The 14,381-nt window shown below is 44.8% G+C and overlaps 1 protein-coding gene across 4 annotated transcripts in view; it reads right to left on the bottom strand.

The window, feature by feature from the left end:
* fryb (furry homolog b (Drosophila)) overlaps positions 1-14,381 on the bottom strand; it is a 230,849-nt gene that overhangs the window by 168,843 nt on the left and 47,625 nt on the right. For 3 of the 4 annotated variants that reach the window (XM_060908222.1, XM_060908225.1, XM_060908224.1), the window contains exon 1: positions 6,040-6,515. The exons of the other annotated variant lie outside the window; for it this stretch is intronic. In XM_060908222.1, the coding sequence (XP_060764205.1) occupies positions 6,040-6,223 (184 nt within the window). In that variant the 5' untranslated portion in view covers positions 6,224-6,515. Of the gene's footprint in view, positions 1-6,039; positions 6,516-14,381 lie in introns of those variants that run through there. 4 annotated transcript variants of the gene reach the window in all.

The following is a 14,381-nucleotide window of genomic DNA, read 5'->3' as shown; positions in this document are numbered from 1 at the left end:
AAAGTCTTCGAGAATTCCAGGCATTCTGACAGCGAGCCAGCTGTTCACATCTGATGGTGGGAATGCAATAGTGTACTCAACTGTAAAGTACTTACAGTACTTTAGTCACTGTAAAGTCACGGAGTGCTGGGAGTTTTAGACGGACCCAGCTGAGTAACGTAAGATTAGACATTTCTAACATAGAATGATGCCTGTCAAATGGCAGTCAACAAAAACAAATCAGCCATGCAAGATCAATGCGCACTCACTTAGAGAGATTAAATTCTGCCTCTTAATAACGGACAACAAAGCCCCAAACTTGGCTGTGGACACACAGCTCTCGAGAGGAATTCCCTTTGACAAAGACGCTCTTCAGTGAGTTAACACTGGTTTCTATGTGAATTCCTGAGCTCAGACTTTTCACACACCTGTTTGAATAGCGCTCTGAAAAGGCAATCAGCGGACAGACATTCACCTGAATTACAGAGAGCAACTGAAGAAGACTGATGTCTTTTTTTCATCACAGGGATTCCTAAATATAATGCTAATCCTTTTATTTTAGTCCAAAAACATATTCTTTGTAACAGCAATGGACATTTCCAATGTTTTTCAACCTCCAGTCCAGCTACTGCATCTGCAGCATATGAGATTACCGCAGACAAGCATATCGACACATTTCCCTGTACTAAGAAAAAAATGGAAGCCAACAGGGTCATTCCTCTATTAACACTTTAATAAACACATTTTAACAAAGATGTTTTTGTAGAATTCCTAAAGCTTACATACAACATTGCTTTCTCTCACGCCTGCCTCATCACCATATTGTTATTGTTAGAGTAAAGGTTGTTGTTTTTGCATGATATAATCACATATTCTAAACATCTATTAACTGCTGCAACAACTGGTCTTACACGACAGTAAGACTGAGCAAGCAGCATTCCAAAAGTGCCTGCATTTATTATAACAGCACTAGGACTTTTCACTGCATGCATCACTCCGCTCATCTGTGTTCTACATAAAATTGCACTTCCTAGTTCAAAACGTTTACTGCAGTAGAGCTAGTGATATTAGTAGACATGGTGAACAATGCTTTTCAGGAATATAAATTTTATAGTGCTCAGCATAAATGAGTCCACCCCCTTTGAAAAGTAACATTTTAAACAATTATCTCAATGAACACAAACAGTTTCCAAAATGTTGACAAGACAAAGTTTAATATAAAACCCTGATTCCAAAAAAGTTGGGACAAAGTACAAATTGTAAATAAAAATGGAATGCAATGATGTGGAAGTTTCAAAATTCCATATTTTATTCAGAATAGAACATAGATGACATATCAAATGTTTAAACTGAGAAAATGTATCATTTAAAGAGAAAAATTAGGTGATTTTTAAATTTCATGACAACAACACATCTCAAAAAAGTTGGGACAAGGCCATGTTTCCCACTGTGAGACATCCCCTTTTCTCTTTACAACACTCTGTAAACGTCTGGGGACTGAGGAGACAAGTTGCTCAAGTTTAGGGATAGGAATGTTAACCCATTCTTGTCTAATGTAGGATTCTAGTTGCTCAACTGTCTTAGGTCTTTTTTGTCGTATCTTCCGTTTTATGATGCGCCAAATGTTTCCTATGGGTGAAAGATCTGGACTGCAGGCTGGCCAGTTCAGTACCCGGACCCTTCTTCTACGCAGCCATGATGCTGTAATTGATGCAGTATGTGGTTTGGCATTGTCATGTTGGAAAATGCAAGGTCTTCCCTGAAAGAGACGTCATCTGGATGGGAGCATATGTTGCTCTAGAACCTGGATATGCCTTTCAGCATTGATGGTGTCTTTCCAGATGTGTAAGCTGCCCATGCCACACGCACTAATGCAACCCCATACCATCAGAGATGCAGGCTTCTGAACTGAGCGCTGACAACAACTTGGGTCGTCCTTCTCCTCTTTAGTCCGAATGACACGGCGTCCCTGATTTCCATAAAGAACTTCAAATTTTGATTCGTCTGACCACAGAACAGTTTTCCACTTTGCCACAGTCCATTTTAAATGAGCCTTGGCCCAGAGAAGACGTCTGCGCTTCTGGATCATGTTTAGATACGGCTTCTTCTTTGAACTATAGAGTTTTAGCTGGCAACGGCGGATGGCATGGTGAATTGTGTTCACAGATAATGTTCTCTGGAAATATTCCTGAGCCCATTTTGTGATTTCCAATACAGAAGCATGCCTGTATGTGATGCAGTGCCATCTAAGGGCCCGAAGATCACAGGCACCCAGTATGGTTTTCCAGCCTTGACCCTTACGCACAGGGATTCTTCCAGATTCTCTGAATCTTTTGATGATATTATGCACTGTAGATGATGATATGTTCAAACTCTTTGCAATTTTACATTGCCGAACTCCTTTCTGATATTGCTCCACTATTTGTCGGCGCAGAATTAGGGGGATTGGTGATCCTCTTCCCATCTTTACTTCTGAGAGCCGCTGCCACTCCAAGATGCTCTTTTTATACCCAGTCATGTTAATGACCTATTGCCAATTGACCTAATGAGTTGCAATTTGGTCCTCCAGCTGTTCCTTTTTTGTACCTTTAACTTTTCCAGCCTCTTATTGCCCCTGTCCCAACTTTTTTGAGATGTGTTGCTGTCATGAAATTTCAAATGAACCAATATTTGGCATGAAATTTCAAAATGTCTCACTTTCGACATTTGATATGTTGTCTATGTTCTATTGTGAATACAATATCAGTTTTTGAGATTTGTAAATTATTGCATTCCGTTTTTATTTACAATTTGTACTTTGTCCCAATTTTTTTGGAATCGGGGTTGTACTAGATGTAGTAGTTTTTGTTATGGGGTGTACTCATTTTTGCACCACCCTAATTTGAGTAAAACTGAAAAAATGTGTCATCTAAGTTATATTATTAACCTTACTTTCACGTTATAAGTTAAACAAATGTTATATTAAACTTTGTCTTGTCAACATTTTGGAAATTGTGTTCATTGAGATATTGTTTAAAATGTTACTTTTCAAAGGGGGTGCACTCATTTACGCTGAGCACTGTATATACAGGGGGCTGTAAAAGTAGGTATACAGTAAGGATTATACATGAACAGCAGCAGCAGGACGACTTCTACTTTCAGCAGGATGGGGCGCCACTGCACTTTGCACTCAAGGCGACGTGACAAAGAATTTCCCAACAGGTAGATTGGATGTCGGGGAGCCGTTGACTGGCCACCACGTTCGCCGGATCTCACCCCATGGACTTCTTTTTCTGGGGATGTGTAAAAGGGTTTTCGCACGCAAGCCACGTTCTGTTGATGCCATGATTCAGTTCATACGGGAAGCTTGCCAGGAAATTGATGCTGATAAAGACCTTTGTACCAGAGTGTGCACAGGCACCCACACTCGACTAGCGGAGTGTGTGAACGCCGGGGACAAACAGTTTGAACATTTGAGGAATTGATATGTTTATTACTGATATGTTTGTATAATCAATAAAATAACGTTTTGTGCGAACGTTTTGTTTTTCATTACTGTATACCTACTTTTGCAGGCCCCTAAGATGAAAATGAAAAGGAAGAAGGGACACCAGCTTTACCAGAAATACCTTTAAGAGGAATGCACAGATCAATGTGAGCTCACTAGCCAACTACCTGGCGTGCTATAACGCGAATGTGGCTTCTTTAGGATCTATTTCCACTGGAAAAAATAAACAGGGTATTTGGCCATACTGTGCCCACAATATCACTTACTCAATATTAATTTATCATTTATAGAACTGTTCTATAAAAGCAATGTTGCATGAGCAAGAGTGCAGTTATACTGAATATCAGCACTTAAGGCACTCGCCCCGCATCTTCATAACAATGCCGAATCACAACTGGACCGATATTCAGTATAACTGCACGACTGCAATCTTGTTTTTATGCAACAGTTTGCACAACTGCTTAATTATATTTCCTTTACTGGTAAACTATGAGTAACCGGGTTTTCGGTTCTTTTTACAGTACAGTGATGTCATCTCATTATTCCTACAGGGTCGCAGACAAGCTGGAGCCTATCCCAGCTGACTACGGGCAAAAGGCGGGGTACACCCTGGACAAGTCGCCAGGTCATCACAGGGCTGACACATAGACACAGACAACCATTCACACTCACATTCACACCTACGGTCAATTTAGGCTACATCCACACGACAACGGCAACGAGATGTTATTTAAAAAAATATCGCGTCCAAATGGGCAACGATCAGTAAAATATCAGGTCCATATGGCAACGCAACGCTTGCTGAAAATGATGCAATACACATGCCACACCTCTAGGGGCACTGTAAGACGGTCCCTTCGGAGACACCAGAACAATAGAAGAAGTAAGGATGCATGCGCATAAACTATTATGCGCGAGACTTCATATTAGCCACAAAGTCAGAAAAATCTGTTCGTAAAATTACATTATAATGACCAAATACAATGAAAAGTATTTTTCCAGTCTCACCTGTGAAAGGTAATCCCATGTGATCTCGTTTGGACGGCAAACCAACTGGTACAGTTAAACGCAGCACATGAATGAGGCATCTTTATTCTCCGCTTTGACCCATCCAATATGGCGGCGAGGATGACGTATGATTCTATGCGGAAGGCGGCGTCTTTAATGGTCCGGAATAAATTGAATGCTACACGTTGATGGATTAATTTGTTCTTCTACGCCCTTTTTGAGGAATGTATTGTAGGACTTAAACCAACATCTGAAGAGGTGAGATTGCTCCTTTTTTTTCCCTATTTTTGCTGGCGGGATTGACTCTGCCCTAAGGGCTATTCTCTCTCTCTCTCTCTCTCTCTCTCTTACTTTGCACCATTACACAATAAATATTCACAGTGAAAATATTTTGTAAGTGCGTTTCATGAACCAAGTTATAGGATTTGTTGACAACTCGCATCGAGTTCGTTACACTTCTACCCGGCGTGAAGCACTCACAGTCATGTGGTTGTGACGTCATCGTAAACAAATCCATTTTACTCATCCAGACGACTTCGCAACGGCAACGTTGCCAGATCTTTCCACTCTGGAACCCGTTCTCAAAAGATTGCGTTTTGGGGCACCCAAAACGCCGGTGCCGTGTGGACGCCAGGCCGAAACGATAAACAATTGTATTGGATTCACCTGAATCTGTTGCCGTGTGGACAGGGCCTTAGAGTCACCAGTTAACCTAACCTGCATGTCTTTGGACTGTGGGGGAAACCAGAGCACCCGGAGGAAACCCACAGGGAGAACATGCAAACTCAACACAGAAAGGCCTTTGCCGGCCACGGGGCTCGAACCTGGACCTTCTTGCTACAAGGCAACAGCGCTAACCACTACACCACCGTGCCGCCCTAATGTCAAAATCATTTGACTTATTTATGTGTTCTAAATGGTACTACACAAATAGGATGATTCTAATGTTACGAAGAAGAAAAAAAAAGAGTAAATAAAATTGCAATAAACTTGTTATTTGCTCAGTTGAGCACATTGCTAAAACATTTATTGTTAGCTGCCTCAGCCAGCTTTTGGGCACTGTTGTCCTTTCATGTGTCTCAGTGTAAGATACTTAAGTATCTGATTATACCCATTTTACTACAAAATGTTCTTATGGGACTGATCCAGCACCAGCACTCTGCTCACTAAAATTACAAGCAAAACAGTAAGAATGTCTGGCTATAAACAGTCTACCGAAGAGCTGGTCTAGTAACAGCATGTGAAGCTTGCGTGCTCATTTCAAAGGCTGTCATTACTCTGCAATGACATCATGTTGTGTCATACCAGAGTTTCGCATCTTTAATAAAGTTTCCTCAGACAGAGACGCACTACATGGCTCTATGTGTGGCTCTGGCAAGATATCTAGCAGAGGTTTTATCAGACCTTATAAGTCAGAACAAGACACATGAAAATGTTGAATCAACAGTTACAGACTTAAATTCACTCTTGTGGACATTCAAAGCTGGAGCACTTGAAGGTTCAGTATGAAGATAGAATACCAAGGATACACTGGAGTACATAGCACACAGTACACACTACACTACCTGGTGTAACTTCTCGGATAATCGTGGGTCTTTTCTTGGGCTGCATCTTTCGGAACTTCCCTTTAAAGTCTCCAGGTGTGAACATATCCATGGAAAGGCTGGCCATCTGGACCAGGACAATGCTGTCCTGGCTCTGGGCATCGCAGGAGTTTGTGTCACTTGGCACCGCATCCTCTTTCGGCATATCCGATACCAGTGTGACTGAGAGCGACCGTGTTCACTCACTCAGCAGCATGGGTCCAAGAATCTGGCACCACTGTCTTTCAATATTCCTTCACTTCCTCTCCTTTTCTGAACTATTGTCTTCAGAAGTCGCCCCGCGCTCGTGGTCTTCTACTTTCTTCTCTTATCGTGTCAGCAGCATTTCCTCTTAACTGTCTGTGCGTTGTATGTCATGTAAAAGTGCGCAGCCTAGATGTTTGTCAGCCAAGCATGTGTGGTGGAGCCTGTGCTGTCGCTGGTCGAGACTGTTTAGCCTGTTACAGTAACACTGCTGAATGAGGCAGGTGTAGGGTTACTCAACCCAGGCCCGCCTCTTTTCACAGGCACAGAAAGAGGGAGGGATGGGTGTAAACTGTAGAAGGGAGTGTAAAGGTGTGTGTGTGAAAAGGAAGCAGGTTTTCCTGTGATTGCAGTCCTTTTTCTGGATTTTCTTGATAAACAAGCTCTCATGCTTATAAAAAAGAAATGAGCAATTGCATGTCTTCATGTAGCCTTATTCTGGTTTGAAGTAGCACACACACACACCAATTATGAGAAATTGGTGTGTGTGTGTGTGCGCGCGTGCTCTGTTTCTCTAACATTCGTCAAGACACGACATCCCCTGAGTGTCTCGCCCAAATGCTCTCTTCTGAGCTTGCCATTTATAAGTTTCCACATTTGCCCAAATCCAGATTTACGTAAACCTTGTTTGGGATGTGCATTTTTAAACCACTGTGAACCTTTTCTGCAATCGGCTGCAGCGATAAAGCTGACAGACGCATACTGACTGACCAAGAGATGTTATAAAGATGATGGAAAAGAAGTTGTATATGCATTGCAGCCTGTCCACACCTACTTGTCTCAAATCAGGTATTTTATAGCCTGGTTTAAAGTTAGCTAATAAATTACCTCCTGCTCTCTGACATGCATTACTGAGTTGGTAAAGTAATTTTTCTTTCAGCAGGCACAGAAAGTGGAGTCGTATTCTCTGTGTCTCTGGAGCCCTGGAAATTTGGCTCCAAAGACAGAGAGGGACAGACAACATAAAAGATGAAGAGAGCAGAAGAAAAGGATAGTAAGAGAGAAGATAACCATGCCCTCAAGAGGACAAAATACCTCATTCGCCTGTTCCTGCCATCTAACAATAAGACCTGATCCGAGCAAGAGATCCTGATTCATGAGCTATGACTCCATGCCCTAGAACATGCTGGGAACCTGGAAACTTCTCATGGCTCAAAACATTTTCTATCTCCTTGTCTAAAGTTGAAAATTTTACAAAAGATAGGCAGATTCTTAATTAAGACAACTCGTGTTATACATTTAATAATAAATAATGATATCGCTAGATTTTATTATTCAAGGTAGGCAGATTGAATTTATTATTCCACTCATCTGTGAAATACATATATGTTATTTCCCAGCTGGGAGGTTCGTATCGTGAAATACCGTGACCGAGGTCTTGAAAGTACTGAGCGAGGCCCTCTGGGTCGAGGTCAGTATTCAAAGCCGAGGTCACGGTATTTCACCATACGGACCAACCTTAAGCTGGTAAATAATATATTTATTTTTTTCTTTACCAAATTCTAACAGAAAACGAGAGCGCCCGAAAGGGAAAACCGAGCTGAGCCGCCATTTTGAATCCTCATTCACGGCTGTAATGCAAATTGCTTCCTCCTCGGTATACAAGTGCACTTCCATGGCAGGAAAAAAACTACATTTTGCCGCCTATGTAGTCCCCTATTTATACAAATAGGAGTCATTCAGGATTCAGCCATGTTTTTGCTTGGCATTAGCAAGTTAGAGATTTTTAGCTTTCTCATGAAATGTTTTATTTTATTTCTTCTTCCTCAGGGTAGTAAAACTCGCTTTCGCTGTGAACACTGTCGTTATCGCTATCCATGCTGTAAAATTAATGCTATTCTCCTGAGAAATGCTGGCAAAAATATATAAGATTTTTGATAATCATATAAATACATCTTATAAAAAAAAGATAAATGTTGACAAAAAATGCTACTATGTTTGTTGTTGTGAATGAGCGAGTCGCCAGAGGTCCGTAACCAGGGTCCGTAACTGGGGTCCATACCGTAGGATACAGACCCACTCACCAGCCAATCAGAGCGCAGGATTTGATGGCAACCAGACTGCGAAAAAAATAAATATAATAATTATTATTATTATACATATAAGCCACTTTTTCGAAGGAATAAAAACATGTATTCTATTCCCTTCTCGTGGGTTTACTGATAGCATGCAATATTGTTATCAAATCGCTTATCCTCCATGTATTATGTCACCCTACCCAGTGGAGAATAAGCGTGCAATCTTGTTACAATATCGCACGTTATCAAGACAACACAACTTCACTTGTCAGAGCTCATGCAAATATCCAATGACAAAACTTTTCTGCTGTGCATGCACAGAATCATTTGTTTGACCACCAGAAAAGAGAGAAGACGAGGCTAATCCAGTGCTGATTAAGCACTAAATAAATAAACTGAAAACTGAAGACGCGCTGAACACCCGAAAGGCTCCCAAAACTTCATTATATATTCTTCATGCATATTTACAAGAGAAAAACATACCAATGAACATCGAAAAACTAGAAAAGAGACATAGCAGAGATGTAAAACTTCCGTGCTAGCGAGTGACTGTGACAGTTTGTAAACAAACATAGCTGTGAGGTTTGCTTCGTTAAAAGCGGAAGATTTTGAGAGAATTTTGGCTTCCAGGTCACTCCGTTGTGTGTAGTTGTTGATGTCGATTTTAATAGTAACTAAGTAAATTACACAGGGAAAATAATAATAATAATAATATTCACCTTGACTGTGCTAGCATTGGCCTTCGCTAGCCTGGGCCCGCCCATCCTAAGCGTGACGCAACACGAGGGCCTGTTGCGAGCTTAGTCTGGCCAGGCAAGCTATCTACAGCTCTTCCAAGCTCCCGAAAAATCGGGAACCAATCAACTTTGAGCATCTCCAACGGCCCTGGGTAGAGGCGTGTTCAAGGCAGTGACGTAGTAGAACTGCGACCGGAAGCCATAGATTGTTTACAGAATCTATGCCGGAAGCGCTTCATTCACATCACGAACATGGAGCAGCGGCAAGCCTTTAACACAGCGGTAGATGCTGTATTGAAAGCATTCAACGGGAAGTTCTCATTGAAAACGGAGCAAAGAGCAGCCCTGGAGGTATTTATTGAAAGGAAGGACGTTTTCGCCTTGCTCCCGACCGGCTTTGGTAAGAGTTTAATCTACCAGTTAGCCCCCAGTTTCCGTCGCGTCACATACGTCAGAGGAAAGAGTGATGTGATTGGTTTAAGCTTCGTCACAGTCTTTTCTGGCTTCGACCAGGAGTAAACTGAGGCATTTCAGGGAGGCGGGTCAACCACGGGCTCTGGGAAACGGTTGGGCTTAATATCTTGGCCAGACCAATAGCTCGTAGAGCTTTGACGTCGCGTTAGCCAGACTAGGCCTTCGCTAACACTACACCGGATGGAAGGTAGCTGCACTGCTGCGCTAACAGCACCGTGTTGCGGGTAAGCTAGAATTGGCCTTCACTAACGGTACTGCTACACCGGCTGTAAGGTAACTGGACTGCCACGCTAACAACACCAAGTCACAGGCAAACTAGCGTTGGCCTTCACTAATGCTACTGCTACACCGGCTGTAAGGTAACTGGACTGCCACGCTAACAACACCGAGTCACGGGTAAGCTAGCGTTGGCCTTTGATAATGCTGATATGAAGAGAGTGTGTATAATATTAATAATATTGGCTGGCTTTTTTTCATGGACTATCAGATATATTCCATTCAGCTAGCATGATACTGAACTCGTCTTCGACTCGTTCAATATCATGCTAGCTGAATGGACTATATCTGATAAACCACTCAAAGCCAGACAATATTATTTAACTAGAAAAGCACTCAGAGAGCGCAGATCTCCGCCAAGAATACTTTATAAAAATCCTGGATCCAGAAGGTGATCCGGATCACCGCCAAAATTTAATGGATTGTTACTTGTGCCCAGTCACACCTCTGGAAAAAATTTCAGAGCAATCCGTTCATTACTTTTTACGTAATGTTGCTAACAGACAAACCAACAAACAAACAAACTAGAAAAGCACTTGGAGAGTGCAGACCTCTGCCAAGAATCCTTTAAAAAAATCCGGGATCCAGAAGGTGATCTGGATCACCGCCAAAATTTAATGGATTGCTACTTGTGCCCAGTCACACCTCTGGAAAAAATTTCAGAGTAATCCGTTCATTGCTTTTTCCATAATGTTGCTAACAGACAAACCAACAAACAAACAAACAAACAAACCAACGCTACTGAAAACATAACCTCCTTAGCGGAGGTAATAATAATAACTAGAATGCATTTCCGGAGAAAATGCGGAAGTGTGCTTGCTCAGGTTGCGCCACCATGGCGACCCGGCAGGAGAGGCGACCGCACGCCCACACGACAAGTTTTGTGTCAACACACGAAAGTTTGGCCAAGACACAAGGCGGATTCTCATACGGAGATGACAGGCTGGCAAGGTTCTTTACAGGGACATCCCAGAGCATCACTTACATGAAAATTTAGATGTAATTCTAAATCCGTAAAGAGATATGACCCAAAACACGTTTTTGCTCATTGTGGAGACCCCTAGTGGCCAAATGACACCAAATTTGATGAGGGTACATGAACTGGTGCCGAAAGTCATCTCAACAAATATGGTCTTGATACGTCAAAGCGTTTCTGAGATACGAGCAAAAATACATTTTTGCCAATTGTGACGCCCCCTAGTGGCCAAATGACACCATATTTGATGAGGGTAGTTTGGATGGTGTCCAAAGTCATGCCTCTAAATATGGTCTTGATATGTCAAAGCATTTCCATGATATGAGCTCACTTCCTGTTTGGTGGCTTTGCCATTGATTTTGATTGGCTGCCACGGGCGAATGCTTTGACATATGAGAGCGAAACGAATGTCATTCATTAGGCATAGACTGGAGATCATGTGTGCCAAGGTTCGTGATGATCGGACAAAACCTGTGGCCAGGGTCACTCTACCTTCACTTTGGACAAAATTCAAAATGGCGGAAAATCTAATGAGGCACAGAATGACAACATAGGCTGCGTTGGAATCGTCTAGCTCCAAGGATTCCAACAGCACCAGACTTATGAAAATCGGACATACGGATCAAAATTTACGTGCATGAACGCATGTAAGACTGTGATCAGTTGGTGGCGCTACAGCGCGAGACTTACCAACATGAAACTTGATGAACTCAATCAGGGTCCACTCCTCTATCAGTGTACCAAGTTTCATGACTTTACACCTTATGGTTTGGCCTACAGAAGGAAAAACCTGTTTTTTGTGTCGCGGGTCCATTCAGTTCAATGGGGAAAAAATTAATCCTTTAAAAAAATCCGGGATCCAGAAGGTGATCCGGATCACCGCCAAAATTTAATGGATTATTACTTGTGCCCAGTCACACCTCTGGAAAAAATTTCAGAGCAATCCGTTCATTACTTTTTTTGTAATGTTGCTAACAGACAAACCAACAAACAAACCAACAAACCAACGCTACCGAAAACATAACCTCCTTGGAGGAGGTAATTATTATACATACAGGACACTTTCTCGATGGAATAAAATCATGTATTCTGTTCCCTTCCAGCCGGTTTCATTAATTTGGTTTGATAGCATGCAATATTGTTAGCATATCACTTATCCTACGTGTATTATGTCACTCTACCCAATGGAGAATGAGCTTGCAATATCGTTGTGGCAGCGGGGGTGTGGCCAAGCGCCGGTCTGTGACAGGAGGGCGGAGTCAGGGAAGGTAAGTGGCAGAATCACTACACCTGTTGTCAATTAACCTGTGTTTGTGTCTTCCCAGTGACCGCTCCCTATAAAGAGAGAGAGAGAGCAGAGGAAGGGAGCTCTCTCTCCCCAGCCAGATGACTTGTGTGTGTGTGTGTGTGTGTGTGTGTGTGTGTGTGTGTGTGTGTGTGTGTGTGTGCATGGCTGAGAGAGTGTCGTTTGCATCTGAAAAGAGCAAAAATAAACAGTGATTGAACTTTATTCTGGCCTGCCGTCTTTCTGTGCTCCTCCCCCTCCTACGAACTGCCACAGTGGTGCCGAAACCTGGGACCTGGAGCACAGCAGCCTAACAGCCCCATGGAGTCCTCCCCGTTCGCCGAACTGGTCCATGCCCTCGCCACGGCCCAGCAAAGCCAGCACCAGGCGCTACTCACCCTCCGAAAGGAGCAAGAACAGCGGTTCGAGGCCCTGGTGTTGGCCCAACAAGAAGATCGACAGGCGTTCCGGCACCTCCTCACGTCGGAGGGGTCCACCAACACTCCCACCGCGGGCCCGTCCCCCCTCACCCTAACAAAGATGGGCCCGCAGGACGACCCCGAGGCATTCATCACGCTCTTCGAGCAAGTCGCGGAAACCTCGGGGTGGCCGATGGAGCAGCGCGCTGCGCGCCTCCTCCCCCTGCTAACGGGAGAGGCACAGCTGGCCGCGCTACAGCTCCCCGCCGACCGCCGGCTGGCCTACGCGGACCTTCGCTGGGCCATCCTCCAGCGCGTGGGGTGCACCCCGGAACAGCAGCGGCAGCACTTCCGCGCTTTGCGCTTGGAGGAAGTCAGCTGGCCGTTCGCGTTCGGCTAGCAACTCTGGGACGCCTGCTGGCGGTGGTTGAGGGCCGACAACCACGACGCCGAGGGGATCATTGACCAGGTGGTGCTGGAGCAATTCATCGCACGCTTGCCAGCGGGAACCACGGAGTGGGTCCAGTGCCACCGCCCGGCGTCGCTGGATCAGGCAGTCGAGCTGGCGGAGGACCATATGGCGGCTGTCCCGGCGGCAGGACAGCAGACAGCCTCTTCTCTTCTCTCCTCTTCTCTCTCTCTCTCCCTCTCCTCCTGTGTCTCGTCCTCGCCCCATTCCCCCACCGCGGGGGCCGGCGCCACCTGTGCCGGCCCGCCACACCTGCGGTGCCCTCCGGTTTCTCCCTTCTGTGTCTGTCTCTCCCCCACCTCAGGTGAGTGAGCCCCAGAACACCGGTGCGGAGAGGAAGCCCGAGCCGGGTTGCTGGCGCTGTGGGGAGCCGGGCCACCTCCAACAACAGTGCACGGTCATGGAGGTGGGCGCGGTGGTTCGGATCCCTGACGCGCCAGGAGCCGCCCTCGATCGGGCCGGAGCGTATCGCATACCGGTGAGTATCCAAGGGGATACATATCAGGCGTTGGTGGATTCTGGTTGTAATCAGACCTCAATCCACCAAAGCCTGGTTCAAGATGAGGCACTGGGGGGAGCACAGGGGGTGAAGGTGTTGTGTGTGCATGGGGACGTTCACAGCTACCCTTTGGTGTCGGTCCACATTTTTTTCAGAGGGGAAAATTTTATAGTGAAGGCGGCGGTTAATCCTCGCCTTACCCACTCTTTAATTTTGGGGACAGATTGGCCGGGATTTTGGGATTTAATGACACACTTAGTAAAGAGTGGGTCCTGCCATTTAACAGGGGGAGGTCCCGGTGTCGCTTTGGCGGGAGCAGCTGTCACAGAGCCGTCTACGTCATCTTCGCATCAGAGTGAGGAGCAGCAGGCTCCTCCTCTCTCTGTTGGGGAATCCCTCGCAGATTTCCCATTAAAGCAATCACGAGACGAGACTCTGCGGCATGCGTTTGACCAAGTGAGAGTAATCGATGGTCAAACGTTCCAGCCGAACGCCACCACATCCTTTCCCTACTTCGCGATTATGAAAGATAGGTTATACCGAGTGACGCAGGACACTCAAACTAAGGAGCGAGTCACACAGCTTTTAATTCCGAAGAGCCGCCGGGAATTGGTATTCCAAGCGGCTCACTTTAATCCCATGGCTGGACACCTAGGGCAGGATAAGACACTAGCCCGAATAATGGCCCGATTCTATTGGCCGGGGATTCGCGGCGACGTTTGTAGGTGGTGTACGGCGTGCTGCAAATGCCAGTTAGTGAATCCAGCGGCCATTCCAAAAGCGCCTTTGCGCCCTCTACCTTTAATCAAGACCCCGTTTGAAAGAGTTGGGATGGATCTTGTCGGGCCATTAGATCGGTCGGCACGAGGGTACCGCTTTATATTAGTTCTGGTGGACTATGCAACGC

Source organism: Neoarius graeffei, chromosome 25 (genome assembly GCF_027579695.1).
Source record: "Neoarius graeffei isolate fNeoGra1 chromosome 25, fNeoGra1.pri, whole genome shotgun sequence".
Taxonomy (NCBI): domain Eukaryota; kingdom Metazoa; phylum Chordata; class Actinopteri; order Siluriformes; family Ariidae; genus Neoarius; species Neoarius graeffei.
Note: the sequence above shows the minus strand (reverse complement) of the source record. Positions and strands in the feature narration are given on the sequence as shown.